The 27,760-nt window shown below is 38.3% G+C and overlaps 1 protein-coding gene across 1 annotated transcript; it reads right to left on the bottom strand.

Annotated features, from left to right (window-relative positions):
• Nucleotides 1-326: 326 nt before the first annotated feature.
• Nucleotides 327-27,760, bottom strand: LOC132126488 (egl nine homolog 1-like). Its single transcript, XM_059537747.1, has 5 exons — nt 26,804-27,760; nt 10,635-10,754; nt 3,602-3,738; nt 3,448-3,515; nt 327-1,591 (listed from the first exon to the last, which is right to left on the bottom strand). Exons 1-5 carry the CDS (start codon nt 27,500-27,502, stop codon nt 1,536-1,538), a joined length of 1,080 nt encoding a protein of 359 aa, XP_059393730.1. The 5' UTR covers nt 27,503-27,760; the 3' UTR covers nt 327-1,535.

Raw genomic sequence — 27,760 nt, 5'->3', positions numbered from 1 at the left:
TTCTGGTTGTTGCGGTAATACTACAGTGATATGATTTTAAATTCCAGTCACATATTATACAGTACTATAGTGTACGTGTTTTTTATGTGTCACTTATGGCTGCATTTATTTGATCAAGAATATAGTAAATAATAACATTGTGAAATATTTTTTTTAAATGTTTCTTTATATTTTAAAATGTAATTTACTTTAGTGATGATATGTCTTGTGGGTAGTGCTACGGGTGTCCAGAGTTCGAATCCCATCTTGTGGACCTTTTCCAATACGCTTTCTGTCAGTTCAACACTCTTTTGATAATAAAAGCAAAAACATAGAAAAAATAAGACTTAAAAAAAATAATAATTTATTTCCGTGATGGCAAAGCTTAATGTCTAGTCTTCAGTGTCACACGGGTCCTTCAGAAATCATTTTTGTACGCTTATTTTGTATTAAAGAAACATTTATTTTTAACAGTGTTGAAAACATAGTGCTTCTTAATATAGTTAGTGGAAATTGTGATTTGTAAGACTTTTCCAGTCATGAAATCTCATTTTTTTAAAGTATGCACACAATGTGTTATTGACCCAGTGCTGTTCTGCAAAATCAATGTCCTAAAATTCACTCTAAGTGATACGTTGATAATTGTGCATCATTTGAAACCATTCTGTTTGTTCATTTTCCATCTAGTGGAATTCTTCATAACTAGATGATATATCTTCTGATAAACTTACAGCTACAAGTTATTTGCAGCTACAAATCACTAGGGGGGGCTGCAAGACTTCAAGTGATCACATGACTTTTAGTGACAGCAAGGGTAATGTCATTAGGAAGCCCAAAATGGGGCCAATAACATGCACACACTGCCAAAAAGCTGTATTTAGGAAAACTGCTTTTTTATTCTACTCAGAGCTGAGGTGTCAAGTTTGGCTTAAGACGGAGACATAAACGTCTGCAACAACAGACATATCGCTGATAACTGGCAAGGAAAATCCAGCAAAGCACCCAGTTACTATGTAACAGGTGCAAGCCATAATAAAGAAGCATGTTCCGTGTAGCTCCAATTAGGAGAGCATGGAAAATGGTATTACAGCCATATAAAAACACATCCAATAATTACAGTGGCTTACAAGCAGAATAGCACATAAAGGACTTCGCACAGAGCCTATAACCTTGAAAATGTTTTTTCGGTGTATGCACATTGCCAAACAAAACTGTACCTATATTAACACATGTGCAAAGCTGACGGAAGAGAAATAGCTCAAAATAAACTTGTATTGATCACAAGTGCACACACACACTGTTATGTTTAGCATTATGTCCGTCCTATGCTCAAGCCAGCATTCTTCATAAAGAAAACACAAAGCATGTTAATGCACATCTGTCTTCACAGCTCTATCACATTCAGAGTCCCTATGAGAAGCCCCTTATAGATGACAGATGTAGAGGTTAGTGAGAGACGTAGTCACTTCCTCTCAGCTCATCATCTCTCAGCAGCAGGCAGTAGCTCTCTGGAGGTCCGACCGACCCCCCGCTCCTCTTCATCCATCCCTCGTTCACTAGCTGGGCTCAGAAGGCTTGTTAAGCTCCACTTTTACACCTCTTTCACCTGTTCCTAAAAGACAATGATATAAACCTGTTGTTTAAAAATACTGTCATCATTTGCTCACCCTCATGTCACACACACAGTTCATACAACGAAAGAGAAGAGTTACTGGTTACTACACTGCCAAGAGGAGTCAGAAAGATTTTTTTTAACAAAATGAATGTTTATTCAGCGAGGACACATTCTATTTATCAAAAGTATTTGTTTGACTTCTACCAAATAGAAAAGAGCAGCATAAACAACTTGCTAAATGTCTTATGTTGTGTTGCACCAAAAAAAGAAAGTCAGTTTTGGAACAGCATGAGGGTGAGTAAATAATGACAAAAAGTTAATTTCGGCCTGTGCCGTACCTTTAAATAGTATTTCAGTAAAGCAATCTGTTCATATTCCCATAGACACAGAACAGAAATACACTGAACAAAATTATAAACGCAACAATTTAGTTTTTTCCCTATTTATCATGAGCTGAACTCAAAGATCTAAGACTTTTTCTATGTACACAAAAGGCATATTTCTCTCAAATATAGTTCACAAACCTGTCTAAATCTGTGTTAGTGAGCACTTCTCCTTTGCCGAGATAATCCATCCACCTCACAGGTGTGTGTGGGGGGGGTGGGGGGGTGGGGGGTGGATTCCGAAAAACCGGTCAGTATCTGGTGTGACCACCATTTGCCTCACGCAGTGCAGCACATCTCCTTTGCATAGAGTTGATCAGGTTGTGGAATGTGGCCTGTGGAATGTTGGTCCACTCTTCAATGGCTGTGTGAAGTTGCTGAATATTGGCAGGAACTGGAACAGGCTGTCGTATACCCTGATCCAGATCATCCCAAACATGTTCAATGGGTGACATGTCCGGTGAGTATGCTGCCCATGGAAGAACTGGGATGTTTTCAGCTTCCAGGAATTGTGTACAGATCCTTGCAGCATGGGGCCGTGTATTATCATGCTGCAACATGAGGTGATGGTCGTGGATGAATGGCACAACAGTGGACCTCAGGATCTCGTCACAGTATCTTTGTGCATCCAAAATGCCATCAGTAAAATGCACCCGTGTTCGTTGTCCATAACATATGCCTGCCCATACCATAACCCCACCGCCACCATGGAACACTCGATCCACAGCTTTGACATCAGCAAACCGCTCACCCACACAACGCCATACACGCTGTCTGCCATCTGCTCTGTACAGTGAAAACAGGGAAGAGAACACCGAAGAGAACACCTCTCCAAAGTGGCCGACGCCATCGAATGTGAGCATTTGCCCACTCAAGTCGGTTATGATGACGAACTGCAGTCAGGTCGAGACCCTGATGAGGATGACGAGCATGCAGAAGAGCTTCCCTGAGACGGTTTCTGACAGTTTGTGCAGGTTTGTCGTTGTGAGACCGGTTGGATGTACTGCCAAATTCTCTGAAACGCTTTTGCAGATGGCTTATGGTAGAGAAATGAACATTCAATTCACGGGCAACAGCTCTGGTGGACATTCCTGCATTCAGCATGACAATTGCATGCTCCCTCAAAACTTGCAAAATCTGTGGCATTGTGCTGTGTGATAAAACTGCACATTTTAGAGTGGCCTTTTATTGTGACCAGCCTAAGGCACATGTCTACTCATCATCTTAAAATGCCACACCTGTGAGGTGGATGGATTATCTCGGCAAAGGAGAAGTGCTCACTAACACAGATTTAGACAGGTTTGTGAACAATATTTGAGAGAAATAAGCCTTTTGTGTACACAGAAAAAGACTTCGATCTTTGGGGGTAAAAACAGAAGTGTTGCGTTTATAATTTTGTTCAGTGTATATAGACACTACACAACTGTCAATTAGGAAGGTCATGCCTGGTCATGTTTGAGCAGATCTCACCTGTTAAATATTTCTCTTTAGCACGAGCTCGCTCATCAGCGTCAAAATACCACACCGTTATAGCATACCTGTACATAAATACACACATAATTGTATTCAAGGAGCTTACAGGACCATTTAAAAAATAAATAAATGAAACGTCACTATCACTGACCTCGTGGCATAAGCTGGCTGGACCTCATGTGGGTTCCGTCTGTCTGACCAGAAGAGCAAAAGTCTGTCAAACTTGGGCTCAATGTCTGCAAACTGCGCAGTTCCCTCTGGAAAGATCCGCAAAAGGCCACCATGTTCCTACAGAGTGAGCAGATGAGAATTAGAATTATAATGAATTAGGCTATATGGTTTGAGGAGTACCTTCATATTTCGACATTTGAAACTTTTTAGCGTTGTACATGGTAAATCATTAAAATTGGTTCAGACAACTGAGAACAGCAGGCAAATATATATATATATATATATATATATATATATATATATATATACACACACACACACACACACACACAATGAAACCAAGAAGGTGATCTCAATATTCTGGCCATCCACTCCCATAAAACAAATTACTAATTAATAAATTACAACAAAAATACAACTTTTTAAAAATATGATTTGTTTTTAATTGTCACATTAGAACTACCATAATGCATACATCTCATTCAATATGAGTACTTCTATAAAATTAATAAACCTATACAAATATAATGGACATATAATTACAAATAAATTAATAAAAAAATTATAATTATTAAATTATTGTAAAAAATATATTGTTAATTACACACACACACACACACACACATATAAATACATACAATGCATATTTAAACATAAAACATTAATAATAAGAAACTCATCAGTAAGAGCTTTTATTTATAAGAAATTAACACTTATTCAGCAAGGATGCATTAACTTGATCAAAAGTGATAGTAAAAACTATATAAGTAAATGCTATTAGTTTCCACAAAATATTAAGCAACATTGATAATAATAAGAAATTGTTCCTGAGCATGAATTATTACGATTTATGAAGCACTATGTGTGACACTGAAGACTATAGTAATGACTGATGAAAACTCAGTAAAAAAAAAAAAATACATTACAGTAGAAAAGTTACTTTAAAATGTAATAATACATTGTAATAATATGCAGCATAATATATGCAGTATAGTGAGCATAAGATTTCTTTTTAAAACAGCATAAATGTATACAAGTATAAATTTATAAAATGGCTGATTCATTCACAAAACAATGTTGTGGATGGGAAAACTCTGGGAGGGAATGTATTTTTTCCTGCCCCAGGACAACCCGATGCTAAAATTAGCTTAAAGAAAAAAAAATCTGACACACTGTGACTTTTACATAAGCAAGACAGCAGGGAACAAGCAGATCTGCATCAGACATCTGTTTTCCTCTCCATTCAGTGAAGTGGTTGCGATATGAGAGGGAGAGTACTAGAGCTTATACCATGTATTACTGGCATCCTGTTAAGCTCAAGAGAGATAGAAAATATCAGGGTTGAATGTGTAGGATGTGATTCATCCTCCTTACATCACAGCTTTGATACTCTCATAAACATATGACTGAAAGAAAACTGCATTTAAAGAGCCTCAAGCAAAGAGTGTGTTGAACCTACAAACAGCATCCAGAGCAGTGACCACAGCTCCAATCAGCTTCAAACCACATCTGCTTGGAAGTTTCTAGTAATCCTGAAGACCATGATAAGCTGGATCAGATGTGTTTGATTAGGGCTGAAGCAAAAAACTGTGCAGAGCTGTGGGGCTCCAGGATTTGACATTGAGGCTACATTTACACAACAACAGTGTAGTCAAAAACGGGAAAGTTTCTCCCCGTATGTTTTTAACGACAATGTTTTCAAAACGGTCTGCGTTTACACATATCCGCAAAAAAAGCCCAAAAACGCTGTATTACGTATGCCAGACCATTGTCCCCTTGTTAGTAAACAGTACCTGTAGAGAAGTGACGATTAAAGTGAAGTGCTGGCTAATGCTAAACGTAAATACAGTAAGATTGTTATTCATGCCGGCGCTAATGATGTTCGACTTCGCCAGTCGGAGATCACTAAAAATAACATTAAAGAGGTGTGTGAACTTGCAAGCACGATGTCAGACACTGTAATATGCTCTGGTCCCCTCCCTGCTTACCGTGGTGACGAGATGCATAGCAGATTGTCATCACTCAATGGCTGGATGTCTAAGTGGTGCCCACAGAATAATATAGGTTTCATAGACAATTGGACGAGCTTTTGGGGCAGACCTGACCTGACCGGTTGAAAAGAGATGGTCTTCATCCCTCCTGGGGTGGCGCCACTCTTCTCTCTAGAAATATGGCAAATAGTCTTAGTGTTTATACTTGACTAACTGGGGCCCAGGTCAGGAAGCAGACAGACTGGCTAAACCGACTGTCTGCTAGCTGCCTCACGTCACAGAGGTCAGCTAATTCTCAGCACATAGAGACTCTTTCACCTAGATATTACACTATAGAGACTGTGTCTGTTCCCCGAACTAGAAAATACAAAAAACGTCCAAACCAAGTTAAGATTAACAATTTAATTGAGGTTCAACAAATAAAAAACAGATGCAATATGGATAAACCAATGATAAAGCTTGGCTTATTGAATATCAGATCCCTTTCTACGAAAACACCTTTTGTAAATAATATGATCACTGATCATAATATGGATGTGCTCTGTTTGACAGAAACCTGGCTAAAACCTGATGATTACATTATTTTAAATTAGTCCACCCACCAAGATTACTGTTATAAACATGAGCCGCGTCTAAAAGGCAAAGGGGGAGGTGTTGCTTCAATTTATAACAACGTTTTCAGGATTTCTCAGAGGGCAGGCTTCAAGTATAAATCGTTTGAAGTAATGGTGCTTCATATAACATTATCCAGAGAAACAAATGTTAATGATAAATACCCTGTTATTTTTGTACTGGCTACTGTATACAGGCCACCAGGGCACCATACAGACTTTATTAAAGAGTTTGGTGATTTTACATCCGAGTTAGTTCTGGCTGCAGATAAAGTTTTAATAGTTTAATAGTTGGTGATTTTAATATCCATGTTGATAATGAAAAAGATGCATTGGGATCAGCATTTATAGACATTCTGACCTCTATTGGGGTAAGACAACACGTTTCAGGACCTACTCATTGTCGAAATCATACTCTAGATTTAATACTGTCACATGGAATTGATGTTGATAGTGTTGAAATTATGCAGCCAAGTAATGATATCTCAGATCATTATTTAGTTTTGTGCAAACTTCATATAGCCAAAATTGTAAATTCTACTTCTTGTTACAAGTATGGAAGAACCATCACTTCTACCACAAAAGACTGCTTTTTAAGTTATCTTCCTGATGTATCCAAATTCCTTAGCATATCCAAAACCTCAGAACAACTTGATGATGTAACAGAAACTATGGACTCTCTCTTTTCTAGCACTTTAAATACAGTTGCTCCTCTACGCTTAAGGAAGGTTAAGGAAAACAGTTTGACACCATGGTATAATGAGCATACTTGCACCCTAAAGAGAGCAGCCCAAAAAATGGAGCGCAGCTGGAGGAAAACAAAACTAGAGGTATTTCGTATTGCTTGGCGGGAAAGTAACCTATCCTACAGAAAAGCATTAAAAACTGCTAGATCCGATTACCTTTCTTCTCTTTTAGAAGAAAACAAACATAACCCCAGGTATTTATTCAATACAGTGGCTAAATTAACGAAAAATAAAGCCTCAACAAGTGTTGACATTTCCCAACACCACAGCAGTAATGACTTTATGAACTACTTTACTGCTAAAATCGATACTATTAGAGATAAAATTGCAACCATTCAGCCGTCAGCTACAGTATCGCATCAGACAGTGCACTATAGACCCCCTGAGGAACAGTTCCACTCATTCTCTACTATAGGAGAGGAAGAATTGTATAAACTTGTTAAGTCATCTAAGCCTCTCATCAAAACAACACAACTTGACCCCAAAGAACTAGTTAATTATAGACCAATCTCGAATCTCCCTTTTCTGTCCAAGATACTAGAAAAGGTGGTATCCTCACAATTATATTCCTTCTTAGAGAAAAATGGTATATGTGAGGATTTCCAGTCAGGATTTAGACCGTATCATAGTACTGAGACTGCTCTCCTTAGAGTTACAAATGATCTACTCTTATCATCTGATCATGGGTGTATTTCTCTATTAGTTTTATTGGATCTTAGTGCTGCGTTTGACACAATTGACCACAACATTCTTTTTCATAGACTTGAACACTTTGTTGGCATTAATGGAAGTGCATTAGCATGGGTTAAATCGTACTTATATGACCACCATCAGTTCGTAGCAGTGAATGAAGATGTATCATATCGATCACAAGTGCAGTATGGAGTACCTCAAGGCTCAGTACTAGGGCCGCTACTCTTCACACTTTATATGTTACCCTTGGGAGATATCATCAGGAAACATGGTGTTAGCTTTCACTGTTATGCTGATGATACTCAGCTCTATATTTCTTCACGGCCCGGTGAAACACACCAATTTGAAATACTAATGGAATGCATAGTCGATATAAAAAAACTGGATGACGAGTAATTTCTTACAGCTAAATTCTGAAAAAACATAGGTGTTAATTATAGGACCTAAAAACTCTGCTTGTAATAACCTAGAACACTTTCTTAGACTTGATGGTTGCTCTGTCAATTCTTCATCATCAGTTAGGAACCTAGGTGTGCTATTTGATCGCAATATTTCCTTAGAAAGCCAAGTTTCTAGCATTTGTAAAACTGCATTTTTCCATCTCAAAAATATATCTAAATTACGGCCTATGCTCTCAATGTCAAATGCACAAATGTTAATCCATGCATTTATGACCTCAAGGTTAGATTATTGTAATGCTTTATTGGGTGGTTGTTCTGCATGCTTAGTAAACAAACTACAGCTAGTCCAAAATGCAGCAGCAAGAGTTCTTACTAGAACCAGGAAGTATGACCATATTAGCCCGGTCCTGTCAACACTGCACTGGCTCCCTATCAAACATTGTATAGATTTTAAAATATTTCTTATTACTTATAAAGCCCTGAATGGTTTAGCACCTCAGTATTTGAATGAGCTCCTTTTACATTATAATCCTCTACGTCCTCAAAACTCAGGCAATTTGATAATACCTAGAATATCAAAATCAACTGCGGGTGGCAGATCATTTTCCTATTTGGCGCCTAAACTCTGGAATAACCTACCTAACACTGTTCGGGAGGCAGACACACTCTTGCAGTTTAAATCTAGATTAAAGACCCATCTCTTTAACCTGGCTTACACATAACATACTAATATGCTTTTAATATCCAAATCTGTTAAAGGATTTTTAGGCTGCATTAATTAGGTAAACCGGAACCGGGAACACTTCACATAACACCCTATGTACTTGCTACATCATTAGAAGAATGGCATCTACGCTAATATTCGTCTGTTTATCTCTTATTCCGAGGTCACCGTAACCACCAGATCCAGTCTGTATCCAGATCAGAGGGTCACTGCAGTCACCCGGATCCAGTACATATCCAGACCAGATGGTGGATCAGCACCTAGAAAGGACCTCTACATCCCTGAAAGACAGCGGAGACCAGGACAACTAGAGCCCCAGATACAGATCCCCTGTAAAGATCTTGTCTCAGAGGACCACCATGACAAGACCACAGGAAACAGATGATTCTTCTGCACAATCTGACTTTGCTGCAGCCTGGAATTGAACTACTGGTTTCGTCTGGTCAGGGGAGAACTGGCCCCCCAACTGAGCCTGGTGTCTCCCAAGGTTTTTTTCTCCATTCTGTCACCGATGGAGTTTCGGTTCCTTGCCGCTGTCGCCTCTGGCTTGCTTAGTTGGGGTCACTTCATCTACAGCGATATCGTTGACTTGATTGCAAATAAATGCACAGACACTATTTAACTGAACAGAGATGACATCACTGAATTCAATGATGAACTGCCTTTAACTATCATTTTGCATTATTGACACACTGTTTTCCTAATGAATGTTATTCAGTTGCTTTGACGCAATGTATTTTGTTTAAAGCGCTATATAAATAAAGGTGACTTGACTTGACTATTATATGATGAGTCTCCGCTGTTGGCTGTAATATTTGTGAAGTAAATCCACACATTGCTGAAGAAGCATTAGCAAACTCTTGATCAGCAATGACAGTACCATGAACTCCTCCATTGTTGTGTATGTTTGTTCGCACTTGCCTTTAAAATCGATCATAATGTGCATGTCTACAAACCTAACATGTCCTCTGCACATACATGTCCCCATTTTCAAAGATTACCGTATTAGGTGTTTACATGGAAACGATAACGCTGGTGTTTAAAAAAAATTGCACTTTGAAACCCGTTGAAAACGAACAGTCAAAACGCATTAAAAGTTTCCCATTTTTGGCTGAAAACATTGCAGTGTAAACAGCCCATGAGACCAAAGATCTAGATAAAGTCTTCAATCCTTCTTTCTCTTCTACCATTCCTATTTCTGCCCTGTGTTACTGGCCAACTCTATTTTCTACTTCATACAGGAACGTCTGATCAACACAGGATTGTTTCCATGGCCAGTTGGAATGTTCTGGAGCAGAACCGACTCTCTGACGCAGAGCTAGCAGGTCATGATGGAGGTGGTAAAGTGGTGGAAAGTGTCATGTCTGCTTTACCATTTCTTTTGAGAAAACTCCGTAAACATTTCAATGGATAGTTCATCCAAAAAATTTTAATTGGGTCATCACTTACTCTGGTCACAACCAGTGACTTCCACAGTATAGTAAACAAAAGAAAATAAGAATGGAGGCAGAGATTTCACAAGTTTTTGATACAGATTTTTAGTAACAAAATTTTACAAATTACAAATTCAATACCAACCACAATTTCTCTGTTCTAACAGACCTCTAACAACAACACATAAACAGTCTCTCGTGTGGCCTATTGATATAAAGTACCAACAGCAATCTCCCTGCACAAGGTTGGTTTTGAACTTCCATTGTATTGAATGTAAGCTCTGATGCAAGTTTGAGCAGTCTACATCAGATAAGTAACCTAAACAAACTGACAAGAGCTTAAACAAATCTCATGCAGCTTTACACGCTACAGAACGTATACAAGTTCATTGGCTGAAAAAAAAAAACTCCTACCTTGGCATCCCAGTCTTTATTTAGGTAATATATGCACGTGACACATCTCCCATCACCGTTTGGGTTATCCACATGCCGTACATATCCTGTGCCATTGCCAGGGTAACATGCCACCATTGCCTGGAATGGAAAAAAGGGGTTGTAATGGGTGAAATAACCAAACAAAAGAACATACAAAGACTTCACAGTGGTTTTGTTGCAGTTTTCCATTCTTTACCTTCATAAGATATTTAATATTCACAATAATATTTTTTTTCATGCATTTAATATTTCATAAGAAATATTAATAATAGCAATAATAAAGACAAATCTTCATGCTCAAAAATGTTGTTTTCATTTACAATGAGAATAATGGAAAAAAAATGCTAAACTAAAATCTCCACATGAACTAGAGAATAAAGGCAAAAAATTATTTTACATTGAAATAATGGGATTCACATTTACTCTGTATGTTTCGCAAATACAGAGTAAATTTGAATCCCATTATTTCAAGCTGTGTTTCATCAATGAATTCCACTCGGATACAGTACGATACCACAGCATTCAACTACATAAACCTACATGAAGTGGACAAAAAAAGGTGATTACTGTGACATTCTCAGCCCTGTGATGATTATATATTTTAATCTTGTTGAATCTGGGTTATGAGGCTGAGTGAACAATGAAGCCATTGCTGAAGTCTTTCCTTTGCTGAGGTTTTTCCTTTTTGTGCTCTTCCTCTACCCTTTTTATTTTGGTCTCCGGGTTTACATGGAAAGTGTTAATTAATCACAAAGGAAAAAACAGCGGTGTAAATGTGTTTGTGCGCATGGACACATCCGTTATCAGGTCAATGTTACAAAGGAGAGAAAGAGTCAAAGGCTCATAAAAAAATTATGGGATAGTACATCAGTCCACGGCATGTGACCTGCATGTGACAAGGTTAAACTACATTTCTGAAGCAAACAACATGTACTTCCTTATATTTAGAAGTTTTAAAATAACTTAAATGGTTGGAGAATATTCCTCTCCAAGTATGAAAACATGTCAAACTTTAAACAAGATCCTGAACTGCTGCCAACATTCACCTTTAAATCATTAAAAAAACATTTCAAACAAGCATCACCACCCAACAAACAATTAATTATCAGAAACCTTTGGGCCAGTACTGTGAACCGTGCTTTGTGAACTGAAAAAAAGGAAAAAAAAAAGCACAAAGTCAGATTGACTCTCTGATATTGATCCCCTCCGGGAACTCACCTTTTGCCTTCTTTTTCACCCACTTCTGCACGTAGGCTCCTAAATCTGATCAGTTCACTGCAGTTCATGACCTGACACTGTATTTATACGCAGCACTGGCCCAAGCAGGGAATTTTTAGGCCCTAAATGCGTCATCGGATGCCCATATTCTACAAGTTGATATGATTCTTTAGGGTCTTAACCACTTCAGCTGTTATTTTGATTTTTTGAGAATTAGGCATATGCAATATTGGACCCACCGGTGGGTCCCCAGAGTTGATGTGGTTAATAAAAAGTCTGTAACATAGTTTGGTTAAAATTTCTTATTGGTAGAATAAAAAACACCTTTTTACCCTTTCAAAAACAGCTCTTTTCAGAGCAAGGCATTTTGTAAAATTTTCCTTTAAATGTTAATGAGCCCTGCTGACCCCGCCCCTCTATTCCAGCCGCTCTCTGACAGACCGTTTACCTTAGCCCCATTCATCATGAAACTTGCTAATTAGCATATTATTTAGACAGGCGATTTGTAAATATTAATTAAAAAAACCAAATACTCACTTTTTCTGTAGATGAAGCTGGACCACGAATAATTCGCACAAAGAGACGCATTTAGGTAGATCAGGGGCGCATTCCCTTCAGAAACAAATGTAATCCACTGCATCTTCAGCGGCTCAGATGTCAGTAGTAACTGACGACGGCTATGTTCATTATTACATCCAACAATCTTCAATCGCTTAAGAGACATTCTTATCTACATCTGCTTCGGCGGTGAAACAATGGTGGACTGATGACAGCTCACTCAGGACAGGTCTAAGGTAAGACACCAGTCCAGTCTGTGCTGAAAAACTACTGTCAATTAAAATATCATGGGAGGTTACTGTCTGTAAGAGGTCACAAAGACCGGTATCTGAGATCAGCTCGATTTGAGAAAGGGGAAATAATTTTAGTAGATAAAAAAAAAAACACACTAGGTGGATTTTTATCATTATAGGGTGGTTGTGTACACACACTTCCAACACACATTTCAGTTCAAACAACTTGTAAAAGTGCATGTAGCATCCAATGACCCCTTTAACTTAACCCTCTAACCCTACAGTATAATGTCACAGTGACCTCTTCCCGAGGGACACGACATCAGCATGTTTTCAACGGACTCTCAGTGTATGTGTGTGTTAGGCTGTCTGGGGAATGGAGGGAGGCTATATTTATGCCTGAAAAACAAACATATTTTCCAACATTCTTTGCAATACAAACTAGAGATATAAAATGCGTTATAAATATTAAGTGCTTTAAAAAAACGGTGACATGGCTTTTCCTGGCAAAATGAGTCACAATGAACTAATGTAAAAAAAAAAAAAAATAGGTTAAAATTATTTAAGATTTGATTATGGCAACTATATCAGCCAATAATAAAATAACATTTTTGACAGTAATTTACAGGTCTTTATTCTGCAGCAAAAGGTTTTGGCAAATCATAAGTACCCCAATTCATTCCTCCTCAATAGCAGCACGCCAAATTTTACTGAAACTATGACCACAGAACTATGATACAAATCGAACTGAGAGAAATGTGAACCGGTGCAGCTTTATTACACACACACCCTTTCACTCACAAGAACACAAACACACAGAGCTAACACCAGCACCCCCCCCCCCCCCCACCAGCTTCCTGAGGCCTATAATTTGGTATTAGATTTCCAGTGAAACCGCATCATCATTCCAGGGGAACATACGACAGCTGAGGAAAGCAAACACAAGCTAGGAACAAATCTGAAAGTGACTTTACATGAGGTCTTTTTTCCTAGCGGCATAACCGTTAGCTGTGCTGAGGTGTGGCTGACTGTAAATCTCTCATCTCAAGTGGGAGACGTGGAATGCAGAAGTCACAGAAAGGCCAGACTTAGGTTGGTTAGCAAGGGGTTGACTATTATTATTACTTTGCTGTTTAGTTCATCAGGAATTCACCGTCCCGTTTACACCTTGCTTTCTTTAAAAGGAGCATTTATGATGAACATGATTCCAGCCAAATCCTGCAGCCTGCAATGGCACGCAATGCACGACGGATCACAATACATGTGACGACATTTCAGCTGAACTGTTTTTCCTGGCGGCAGGTGTAAAAGCGACGGGCAACATAAACAAAGACGAAAGGAGAGAGTGTGAGTGTGCGTGCACTTTAGCCAGCACGAGAAGGAGATATAGGGGGAGAAGGAAAAAAAGACAAGCCAGGATAAAAAAGCAAGCTGAGGGCATTGACGCAATTCGCAAGCCCCCCACCTGAATGGGCCAGAGCTGATAAGGGTGAAATCGCTCAACGGCGCTTCAATCGTTCAGGTGGTGGGGGAGTGTGAGAGCCAACTGCGTCAGAGAGTAAGCGGCACGCGAGACATGATGGGCTGACAAAACAACAGGGCGAGGAGGGGTGGGTGTGGATGGCACACATCAACATCACGCAGTGGGTTTTGCATCTGGATGCCATGCCGCCACTCTCCCATCATCACCTGCAATTATACGTGACCAGGAAGGAGGGTAAAGGAGATGGAGGGGATGCCACAGTCCCACAACACAAAGCATTTCAATCAGACCTTCAGTGTGCGTGTAGTCCTATGTCTCTGATACACCTGGATGTGCTGCTGTGTGCACAAACTGCTGCGCCTGCTATCTACCTTTTTATTAGGTTCTCAATATTCATGGCAAAATCAGAAAGCAGTTTGTTTGTGCAGTAATTTGCATTAATGCATTTTGCTAAACACTACTAGAAAGATTCTGGTTTAATGTCTTCTCTCTAGCAAGATCAGTGCCTGCAGCAGCTGCAGCACAAAACATTAAACATCAAATGACAAACACCCCAAAATTCTGTCATCATTTACTCACCCTCATGTTGTTCCAAAACTGAAAAAGTATCTCTTTCTTTTGTGGAAAAGAATATACATGTATGTATATACAGTACATATATAGTGTGTGTGTGTATATTATACACACACACACACATATATATACATACATACATACATGTATATATATATATATATTAGTGGTGGGCCGTTATCGGCGTTAAGGTGCTGTTAACGTGCTGCGTTAATGTGAAACTCTTATCGGGCGATAAAAAAATATCGCCGTTAATCTATTCTCAAAGTTGGGTTGGGAGCTTGGTCTATACTAAGCAAGCTATGATGACTTTCACCTTGATATTTTATATAACCGACTGGCTGAGGCCAGCCTAAAAAGATGCTCAGGACAGTTGACGGTCCACTGCTGCGCATCGTCACGAAAGCGTATCTTTTTCACGTGTTTTTAAGCCTTACCGCTTGTCAATTTAAACATTAAAGCATTCAAACACAAGACGCGGAAAAGCTGAACTGAGTAGCCGGTTACTCGCGCACTGTGTTCGGTGCGCACGAGAGAGAGAGCCGCGTATCACATACATCGACACTGAACCGAGCTCTCTTCTGCTAAGTTCTCCTCGAAGTCCCTCATGCACCTGAACGAACAAATACAAATCGCAGTTTGAACAAACAAAAAGATGTGAAAGAGCCCAATTCAGTACTCGCGGTGTTCTGGTGTTCAGGGCTAACGCAGAGAAAGGCGTCTCAAAACACTTGAACACCGAATTTGCTTATTTTTGCTCTTGTGCCGACAAATACATACAAAATGTGTCAAAATGTCCACCTTGGAAATTATCCTTGAAATAACTGTCAGTTATTTCTTAAGTGAAAGTAAACAGTTGAGGAAAAAATGGGATGTGTATTATATTGGATGCGTTCATCGTCTCTTAAAGTGACCGCGCCTAATTTAGCTACTGTCTGCTGTAATGTTAATCCAAGAAAATGAAAATGAAAATCACTCACTGCTCTTGACTGAATTACTTTGTAGTTTTAACAGTCAAACCAAAAATTATTCAGCCAAAAGATATAATTTTTGATATATATAGCAAAACTGTAATAATGTGAGAAATGTTGAAGTGTCTGAATAAATGTAGGTTTGATTGTATATTTCATTTTTACATTGAAGACTATCCAGTGCTATTTTACATTTAATTTGGTTTCTGTACCTTGACACCTACAAACTTGAAAAAAACTTAAACATTGTGTAAATAGCACAAATAAATAAAAATAAATGAACATACAAATTAAACAATTTCAAACAGGGCCCACTGGTACAACTTTCACCAGGGCCCCGCTGACCCTAGCTAACAGCCCTGCTCACGCCTGTTTCACACATACTCCGTCTGCAGTGCGTATGCAGTCCGTGTGCGTTACGTATGTGGTGCAGCATGGACTCGATGTGCTTTCACACAGGACGCGTTTGCAGTTCGTTACTTTTTTTTTTTTATGCCTTCATTTTGATAACCAGAAAAATGTGAATACACAGAATTTCAGAGGGGAAAAAATTTCTCATAAGGCCATTTTAAGAAAAAAATGTAACAAATTAAGTTGTTTTTATGCATTTAAATAATTACACTTGCTTAAACACAGAATTAGATAACAATAAAACATATGGTGAAGAAAAAAATAAAACATTTCATAGGGCCCTAAACGTGATATTTTGCATATTTGTTTTTACAGTAGTTTTTGGGGTGTTTCCTGTAAAGATATTGAGATACATATCGTAAATCGAGATATAGCAAAATATATATATATTTTTTGCTCCATATCGCCCAGCTCTAATATATATATATATATATATATATATATATATATATATATATATATTAGGGGTGTAACGGTACGTGTATTCGTACCGGACCGTTTAGGTACAGGGCTTTCGGTACGGTGCACGTGTGTACCGAATGCAATATTTTGTATGCGGAACATATACATTTTCGTGTTTCCAAACGAACATATTAAGTGGCGGAAGTCTCCGCGTTCAGCGCAAATCCCGCCCTGCAGCTGATTCTAAGGCCGGTGACACACTGGCTGCGTGGCGTGAGCGTGCGTTTCTGTTGAGTGTCAGTTGCGTGACGGCTGCTTCACGTTTTCTGTGTCTTTACCATCTTTACACACCAGAATCGTGCCTGACGCGGCGCTGGCGCGCTGCTGCTCCTTTTGTAGGTGACATAGAGGGAGACCGCCTACAGACCAGGATCTTGTCTTCACGACAACAATATCTATACTTCATGTTTAGCATAAATATAAAGCCTACTGATAAAGGACACCGTCAACAGTATTGACGGCAAAATGGACTATGTTTGACAGGTGCAATATGCCAGTGTGTCACTGGCCGAAGGTTTTCAAAAGGCATCACGCGAGTGTGAACATCACTACAACTAGGAAAAAAATTATTTTAATTCAAACGCAGCTCCCGTCGGCATTTAAACAGACCTTTGCTCTTAATTCCGATCGGTCCAACGCAATAACGAAATCTGAGCAGGTCTAAAAACTTAAACGGTTGATGCTGCACTTTACACTTAGTTGTATATATTTTTAAAACATGAGCAGGCCTACAAGCTGGGATTGGTAATGCTGCACTGTAATCTTAGTTATTTATTTTTATTTTTCATTATATTTTATGATATTGGTTTGAGACTGAGAGTATTTTATTTAGTGGAGAACTTTGCAGCAGTATTTTATTTCCTATTCTTTTTTTATTTTATATTTTATAAAAAAACAAAAAAACAAATTGTTAAAAAAAAAGTTTATAGTAATAAACAACCTGCAGTTTAATGTTTGCATTTCTTTCCCTTACTGTACCGAAACTGAACCGAACCGTGACTTTAAAACCGAGGTACGTACCGAACCGTGATTTTTGCGTACCGTTACACCCCTAATATTATATATATATATATATATATATATATATATTAGTGCTGTCAACGTTAACGCGTTAACGCATGCTATTAATTTTTGTCTGGTTTAACGTGTCAAAATATTTAACGCAATTAACGCAGCATCTGTATTTTCTGCCATCCGTTGGCTAGCTTTACATTATATAATCACGCTCTTATTCATTTAAATGCTTTTAAACATTTCAAGCACGGCAAGACAAAAGAGAATGCGCTGTCTGTGAATGCCCTTATGTGACACATACACATGTACACACACACACACACACACACACACAATGCATAGACAGGGCGCCAAAATCCAGTTCTCTTAAGCGCTTGAACTAACAATAAACATCCCAAAGTGCCAGTTTTGTCGATTATCCTCATAAGAGCAATCTTAAATGATTTATATAAAGTCTAAAATGAACAAAAAGAGTTGTGAGAGAATGAGGCGAGATCCATAGACAGTATATAAACGGTGAGATCCGCGTGTCTGTGTGCTCTTAAAGGGACAGCAGCCAATAAAGCTTCCTGTCAGTAAAGTTAAAGAACAAAGGGAACAGAGAAAATGACTCGCTGCTCTTGACTAAATAACTTTTGTAGCTTTAATAAGGATTGACTATTTAATTTATAGTTTATGCAGTGCAGACTGCATATAACTTTGATAACTTTATTAAATTTCTGTATATTTCCTAACTGTTAAGACAGGAAGGGCAGGAGTAAACATGACATTTATTATGGGTTTATGTTAGCATTGTTCTAAGTTTACTTAAATTAAAAACTGTTATATTTTTGAAGCCTAATAATAAATGTAAAAATATACATATATATATATATATATATATATATAGTGTTGTCAAAAGACCCGGTACTTCGGTACCAAGTCGGTACTAAAAAAATTTAAATGTGATGGTACCAGGTTTCTTTAAGTACCGGTAGTACCGAGGTCCCGTTCAAACCCGGTTCAGCGCTATGATTTCCGCGAAGCAGAAAAAGAGGACGGAATCTCAAAATCCAGTCATGAAAATGAAACTTACATTTTAATATGGACAGTCATGGAATTTGTCAAAGTTAGCATAAATTAATCAAATCAAATCTCCATATGGACCAGTATCTGTAAATGTTAAGCCGCAAAAGTTGTTTGAAATATGAATCCGTGTTCTGCGCGTCTCTGTGTGAATTAATGAATGGCAGAGACGTGCGGGTTTGTTTACTACATAGTTTGAAGCGCATGACGCTTGCATTAATTTCAGCCTAAAAGTTAATTTTTACATAAAGGCATTGTGCTAGAAATATTACTATTATTTAGTAAAATGTATGTGATACTGCTACTACTGTTGAAAAAATTTATAAAACTTTATTTTTTAAAGAAATAAATCACAATATTTCTTCCATGTTTTAATTTTAATAGAAATCCCCTTTATTTACCAAAAATAAAATGTTTAAATTTCATAAATTAAAAGACAAATTAAATTTGGGTGAAACTTGTTTACTGTTTTTCATAATTATATAACTTGTAAAAAAAACTTTAAACACAATGGTAAATAGGTATAAAGAATGTTATTGGTTTTATTTTTAGTGCTAAAAAGTTATTTTTTTTTAATTAGCATATTTTTGTGTTTTGCTTTGGTACCGAAATTGGTACAGAGAACCGTGGATTTTCACTGGTATCGGTACCGAATACTGAAATTTTGGTACCGTGACAACACTATATATATATATATATATATATATATACATTACAGACCAAAAGTTTGGACACACCTTCTCATTCAAAGAGTTTTCTTTATTTTCATGACTATGAAAATTGTAGAGTCACACTGAAGGCATCAAGGGCTATTTGACCAAGAAGGAGAGTGATGGGGTGCTGCGCCAGATGACCTGGCCTCCACAGTCACAGGACCTGAACCCAATCGAGATGGTTTAGGGGTGAGCAGTTTTATTCAATTTATTCAAAAAACATTTTGAATGGTTTCATTAAATGTTAATAATCAAAAGCATCTCTAATTAATTAATTTTATTAAAAAGTTATTTATTATTTTATTTCTTTCATTTTATTCAAAAATACTATATTGTGTATTCACATTTTTCTGATAAATAAATTTTTATAAATATTTTTTTCCTTTTAAATATTCCTTAAACTTTTTAAAATAATAATTATTAGTAGTAGTAGTAATATATCATTAAATTAAGTAATATATTTGTCACAGTTTCTTCTAGTTACCAAACTTTTATTTTGATGGGTTGCTGTAATGACTTTTACGTTTTCTACTGTATATGATATTTTTGTTGAAAGAAATGGTCAAATCCTCATAAAGTGACTCTCAGAGAAGTTTTAGATATTATGTTCATATTCTTTTTTTCAGCAAATAAATGCACCCTTGGTGATCATAAAAGGTTTCATGCTTACTGTATAACCTTTTGAATACTGCTCTTCACCTTAGCTTTAAAATCGTATTTTCACTTCATTTTCTAAAAACGAATTTCACGGAATATAGAAAGTCATCAAAATGAGGGTGAGTACATTTACATTTTTTGGGTGAACTATACATCAAGTCTAGTAGACAAAAGGGCAATTAATACAAACTATCAGAACTGGAAAGTGCATTAAAAAATGCCTTACATCAGCTTAAAAAAATTAATAAATCACTGCATGATCAGCGTCCATTGGAATTAATGCTGTGTTAACTAACTGCTTTAAACATTTTCTTTATCAGCTCTTTTCATTCTCATCTCCCTGGGGGATGTTTCTGTTTTAAAGCCTCAAGTCACGCTCATTTCCTTCACTCTTTTTTTCCACATTCGCATTCAAGGCACTGTGTTAAAACATTATTTACTTTTAATGGGGGAAACTAATGATGGCATGATAAACTGTTGAAAACATTACCTTGTGTCATTTACTCTAACACATATCCATAACAGCGATTTGTTTTCCCAAAAGAGGCTCTAGTGGGTTTATAACATGTTCTTTTTCCTTTATGTGAACTGCATATGGTTTTGACTTGCTGCCGTCTCTTCCAGTGAGCAATGCAGAGCTGATATAGAACTCAGCCGCTGGACTTTAGCCAGGCAGACAATTCTTGTACTCCTGCTACGTGCAGAGCGTGCAGCTGCACTGCTGTTCTCTGGCAGACTGACACCACACTGCACCATTATCAAACACGTCGAGGAGAAAGCAATGACAAGACACATGTCCTAAGATAAATCAAACACATAAAATTCCTTTGCTGATAAAAATAGGCCTAACTAGCAACTAATACACAGAACCACATATACATCTAACAGTATAAACCAACCCTCATATGCACCATTTTTTTTAAAACAGGCTTCGTTATAGTTCATTATGAAGTCTACAGGTGTTTTACACATTAGCTTTCCACCTTAGAGTAACAATCTCATAAGATCCTTCTTTGTGGCACGCAAGGCTTCCTGGCGTAAGGGAACAAAAACAAAAAAGCACGTAACTAAATGTCAATGCAGACGCAAAGAAATACTATACATCCTTCCCACTGAGGTGGGACTTTCCAAAGGGAATGAACTGCTCTAATGAATACACTCAAAAACAGCCCATTCTGAGCATATCTCTGGGTCACGTAATGTAAACATGACCGCTTGGCAATTCATTGTGTTGTATTGTTCCACACATTCTTCACCCTGACACCCAGAAGTGGGCCCGAGCAGGTGGTGGAGCCCCTGGGTCAACGGCAGACAAAAACTATTTTCTGATTTAATTCATAAATGGGCCGTTTGCTTACATATGGAAAGAATTCTCTCTCAGCTAATGCTGGAAATTATACTAGGGTTTCTGCAAGTTTTACAAAGGTCAATTTAAGACTTTAAAAGAAAATCTAAGGACAAAATAGAAGGAAACTCGATATGTGGAAGTGAAAAAAAAAATTATATATATATATATGGGCCAATATGTTCTCTAAATGCCGGCAGTCATTTGTTTGTGAATTGTTTTTGTGTGAAGACAACTTCTGCTGTTATTCAGTGGTAGTCTTTTTATTGCATCAATACAGGCTACAAACACATATTTACAACATAGGATGCCATGACACTGAAGATTTAGAGAAGGATGTTGCTGCTCAGAGACATGCAAGAACCACGGACACAAGGAACAAAAAAACATGGTATTCATAACATATTCATAAAATATTAACGGTGCAAAATATGCAACTATCAGTTTTCATTTATTTACTGTTCTACATTAATTAAAAAAATACAGGTTGATATGTATCAAACTTACTAATTAAAAAAATAACATAGGGACCAATTCTCACTATTCACTAGTTTCTTATTAGCATGGCTATTATTAACATATTAGCTTTTTATTAGTACTTTATAAATCACATATTCTGCATGACCATATTCTACATCCCTAATCTTACCCAAAACCTAAATTACTATTAATAAGCAGCAAATTAGGAGTTTGAGGCAGAAGTCGTAATTAATGGTTGTTAGTCGAGAACTGAACCTTAAATAAAGTGTGACCCTAGCTGTAAACTACTAACAGGAGTGTAAGTAAAAGGTGGCAATGTTCATTCTGGGGTGAGCTATCCTCTCAAGTAGTGCTGGGCGGTTTGACCAAAAATGTATATAATGTTTTTTTTTTTTTAATTATACCGGTTTATGACGTTTTTTTTTATGCATAATCAGGTGTACAATGCATTTTCTGCTGGTTGATATTACAAGACGTGCTTGCGGCTAAGGTGCTGGAGCAAATTGCTCATGTTGCTGCCTTTGGCGAAAATTTTTGCCCGACAGCACTTGCATAAAATGGATATTATATATGCATAATCTGCCTGCAGTGCATATGCAGTCCGCAGCACAGACTCGTTGTGCTTTCACACAGGACGTGTTTGCAGTCCGCTACTGATCTGCGTCGGTTTAGTCCACAAACACAACATTTGTTCATTGTTTTGATTTCATATCATGTATAAAAAAATAAATAAAAAAATTATATATATATATATATATATATATATATTAGCATTGTAAGTCTTTTATTACAGAACAGTAACAATCTTTCATATAGACATTAGTTTAAACTCAAATATAAACAACGCATTATTCATGCATTTTACTTCTAGGTTTGTATAATAAGCTGCTCAAGCAAGTGGCAAAACATTTAAACACAATAATTAGCCTACTTTTCTTGTTAAAATATTTTAAATTAAAACACCACAGACAGAAACAGTCTCGTTCATTTTGCATTTAAATCTTTATCACAAGCAGTCCCACGGGTCTTAATGAACTTTGTTTTTCTGCTTCCATAAAAGTGAACATAGAATATTGTTTTCCTTGTTTATCTAAAAGTGCTCTTTTTCTTGTTTTAAACCTAGCCAAAAACCCATGTGACTGCGTTTCCATGTCAATACATGTTAATTTTTTCCCGCGAACAATGCGCTTTCACTTTTTAATTCAGCACAGCAAAAATAGACTCAGTAAGTTAACAATCGCTGCACTGCTGCAGACGCACCGCTCCTTGAACACCCTGACTGCAACCTCTTGCAGCTGGAATCCGTTAATACGCAGAGCAGACGGACTATGTGTGAAACATGCGTTATAACGTAACACCAGAGCACTGTGTTTACCCCATAGACAATAAAAGAAATGGACACAGCGACCCCATTGGAACTCAATTGAGACAAGTGAAGCCCATTTTTAGCACTTCCGTTTCTGACGCGCAGACTCAAACTAAGCTTGATGACGTCAGCAACCTGTCTGACAGATGTAAATCTTCAAGTAGCTGTGCGTGAAAACTGCCATCGTTAATGTTGCAGAGACAGCGAGCTTGAGCGGGGAGTTCTTTGGCGTGAGTGAGCAGGAGTAAGTATTCTGATTAATTATTTTGTATAGTATTTTAAAATGTAACGCCAGGGCTTGTATCTATGGGCTTCTCTCTTGACGTCTCCCCGATTGCCTGCGAGCTTCTCCTCCTGTCTGGACGGTAATTTCTCTACTGTGCGACAGGGAGTCGAGTGGTTATGACGCAAACGTTAGCCTATTTTTAAAAAAACTGTTTCTACAGGGCCATAATGTAACATAGAAGGTAATGAAGCCCTTTATACATTGTCGTGTATCTTTAGAAATAAATAATGGACAAATGGAGTCTTTAAACGCCTCAGATGTAAAGTTATTCGCTGTCAAAGTGACGCCAAAATTAATGGGAGTCAATGGGATGCTAACGCAAGTGAAGTTCTGCTACAAGATGGCGGCACGCGGCCGACTTCAACTTCTGGTCGACTTCCTTCCCGTCCTGGGTTACCCTCACCACGCCTCACAGTCGCTGCTTAGAAGTGCAACATTGTAAAAGGTCCGTCTGAAACAGTGTCGTGCGGCCGTGGCGCAGCATAACGTTCGTTCCGAACGCTGAGTAATTAAATACACCGGTATGGTGGTATATTCAAAATTAACATCGTAACGAAAATATACACCGGTTTTTAGTATGAACCGGTTTACCGCCCAGCACTACTCTTAAGATTAATTATAATCTTTAAATTCCATGCAATTTTAATGTACCAAAAATATCCTTCAAAATCAATGAAAACTACCACGTCCTGTTTTGTTCCTGTATCTCCACTCATCTCCGTCTCTTCCGCCATCTCCGGCCTCACTGAAATATATACTCTGCCTCTGATCCTCCAACATTTAACAACCACAAAGCTCGTTTATAGTTTAATATTAATACAAAACATAAACATATTATCCGTTCATTGTGTTTTATGTAACAGACTCTTTCCCTTTCCCGATTCAATGTCACATGCCTGCTGAGCATCCTGAATTGTGTTGCTGTACATCTGCGGCCCATCACAATGCCATTAAAAAATATGCAGTTACAGGACGTGCTACCACCTCCCATCAAGCCTTCTGCTATTCACACTACAACATCCTGTGAACAACATATGCTTTTAGCACTACACTACATACCATTTTACCTAATGATATATTTTCTTAAGCCATGGAAAAATAAGTGTTTTAAGCATTAATGTTTCTCTTTTTTGGTGTCAGTCAATGAAGTACTGGGGTCTTCGTCGTTGAATAAGACTTTTAAATCTAATGAGCCAGAAGTCCTAAAGACCTTGAAATCCAAATGATCTACCATAGTGCTTGATCTAAAATGAGACATAAAACTTATACATAATCTTAAGTAAATCTTGCATAAACGTTGAAAAATTTCTTGTGTGCGTGTTTACAGTATGAGGGAAAAGGTGATCGTTTCCCTAAACCCTTAGCGGTTAGATGTTTGTCCAAAACTGTGCGTGCGTTGGGTACGCCTGATAGCAGCTGGTGGTCGCAGGCGTTTCCCTGACCTGGGGAAATATGAGAGCCATGCCGCTTGAGGATAACTCACAAAGGCACTATCAGTGAAATAGTCAGTGGCTCCACAGGAAGATCTTGTTTAAAAAAAAAAACGGTCAGACTGACATTATTTGTGAGTGCAGATAAAATGTTCAAGAACAACTAAAACTGGGGGAGAGACCTGATGGGTGCATCTATCTAAGGTATTTAATCTAGTTTAGTTTAGTCCAGAACTTTCATTGTAAGAGGGTTTTTTTAGAGAGTTTATTGTAGAGAGTTGCTACAAATTAGGGATGGGACGATAACCGGTTTATTGATAACCGTGATAAAATGTGCTGAAGGTTAGTAATATCGTTTAAAAATGGATTATCATTAAAACCGTGTTTGATTATCGCGGTTTTAATAACTCACTATTAAATCATGTCCAGCCAGCAACAGTCTGACGCAAGCGCAGCGCACAATGTTTTTTTTTTTTTTTTTCCGAGAAGGAATGGCGAAAGTCAGTGACTTTTCTATGCTTTTCTATGCTTCTACACTTTTCATTGTAAGGAAGGAAATGCCACAGAATTTAATCTTTCTTTAAATTAAGTGCATAGAGTTGCTTGTTTTATTAGTTGTTTGTTGATTATTAAATATAAAACTTGCTGAAATGTTTTCAGTGTGAGCATCAACTATTTTTGAACACTTTCAACTCGTTTCAACAAAACCGTGATAATATTGATAATCGTGATAATTTTACTCACTATAATCGTGATATTAAATTTTCATACCGTCCCATCCCTACTACAAATGCAGTAAAGAAGGACGTGTGAGAAACTTGTGATTTCAGATGAACTCACATTGGCATGTTCAGGAAATATTCTATAGAGGCTGTTCATTGAATCCATCAATCACAAAAACACAGTGACCAACTTAAACTGTTTATGTATCAGAGAAGAGTGAACATGCATACTTTCATTTTTAATATAATGTCTGAATAATATTTCCTAAAATTCACTTTCTATTGAAAGACAGGTGCGAACATGTCTCTGTATCAAATGTGAAGCCTCTTCCCATCTACTACAAAAAAGCAGTTACTATCAGATTAAATATTTCGGAGATCAGTAAGGAAGATGTGACGTATGACCAAGTATGGTGTCCAATAATTGGAATTTGTGCTATGGATTTAACTCTTTCAAGTGCACACACACAGCAGTGAACACACAGCCAGAGCAGTGCGTAGTCGGGGTACTGAGGGTTGAAGAGATCGCTACTTACACACTACCTTCGGGTTACAAGTCCGACTCTCTATCCATTAGGCCTCAACTGCCCCAATTAAGCTGTTTTCCTATAAAATCTCCATGACTTTCTAGGCCTTTAAAATCCGAACATATCCAGGGAGTTTCCTTTCCTAGATAATGTTTTTATAAATAAAAGGTGCACTTAATATGATTAAGCTACCTTTTACTCATTACAAAAGTACAAGTAGTTTTGGACTCTATTCTGACACACATCGTTATGACGTTTGTTCACTAACTACTGCCAATTCGCAACAGAAAGCTTAATTTTTCTATTGTTGCTTTTCATCTCATCCTACACATATTTGTAAGATGTGAAGTTTTGCATTTTATTTGTGTAGCTGGTTACCTGCAGCGCACGCGTGGGTGGTCATGTGACATCAACATGGCGCTGCCCATGAGGGGGCGCCCCGCATGAAACTTTTCAACGTGGGATAATAACAGTAGCATATTAATAATGATCATGAAAGCTCTACCTGATTGGTCAGTGATGTTTCTCAAAATCGCTCATTTGTCTATGCATACAACCTTTTTAATTGGCACAAAAACCACGGAGTGCACCAGGCATCATAACTGTCCTCTAATGCCAGCTGTTGGCTACTTACTTTCGTTCTTCCATTGATCCTGTAGCTGCCCAGGTTTCCGTTACAGTGTCGGATCACATCATCCATGCGGCTCATGAGAAACGCTATCCTCTCACAGCCGGGCTCCTTCCCCTCAACCCAGGTGATCTTATCCCCCCGAATGTCTTTCGAGGAGTCGCTCCTCTGACTGACCAGCTGTCCGTCGGTGAAGTCGCCGGTCAAGTAAAGCGCCCGCACGTCCTCCAGAATACTCAGTCTAAACTCCTCGCCTAAGAAGTTGTCGATGACACAGATGCCGTACTTGTTCATGCAGGGCACGATATAGTCCGTGGCCAGCTTCTGAGGAGGCGAGCGGGTCTGTACGTTGGGTTTCACACAGTCAGAGCTCGGTTTGGTTTCAGAGTGTGTGGCGGACTTTATAAAATCTGGCGTTCTTTCGCCGGATGACGTAACGGTAGAGTTACTCTGAGAAGTGTTGGACGGTTCTGAAGTGTTGTACTGTACGGGGCTGCGCTCATCGGCTGGCGGTGTCTGCTGCTGCTTGTCGGCCTCCTTGCACATCCTCTTGTGCTTCTTCCAGTCCTGTCTCTGGTGCTCTTTGCTGCAGTAGAACGAGCTGCGACACCGTCCGCACTTCATGAGGTTCTCCATTTTCCCGCACAGCTCGCAGTACTGGCGCTCTCGCTCCAGACGCTCGTTTTCCCTTGAGTTTCCCTCCATGTTTCAGCGCTGTGTTACAGTATCAGCCTGCAACTTCGCCACAAGTATCCACTTGCGAAATTGAAAGAAACGCTGCCGCTGGGCCTCCGCCGAGGTTTTCATTCCAGTTGACGGCGAGCAACGTGACGCTCTCACATTCCCGAGACATCTATGTTTTGACACTTGTGAAGTCTCAGCGCGAGTTGTGAATGTGATGGAAGCGCATGGCGCCGGCCGATCCTTTTCTTCAGCGAACAGGGCACGTCAACCATGTGCGCA

This window comes from Carassius carassius, chromosome 44 (assembly GCF_963082965.1).
Source record: "Carassius carassius chromosome 44, fCarCar2.1, whole genome shotgun sequence".
Classification (NCBI taxonomy): domain Eukaryota; kingdom Metazoa; phylum Chordata; class Actinopteri; order Cypriniformes; family Cyprinidae; genus Carassius; species Carassius carassius.
Note: the sequence above shows the minus strand (reverse complement) of the source record. Positions and strands in the feature narration are given on the sequence as shown.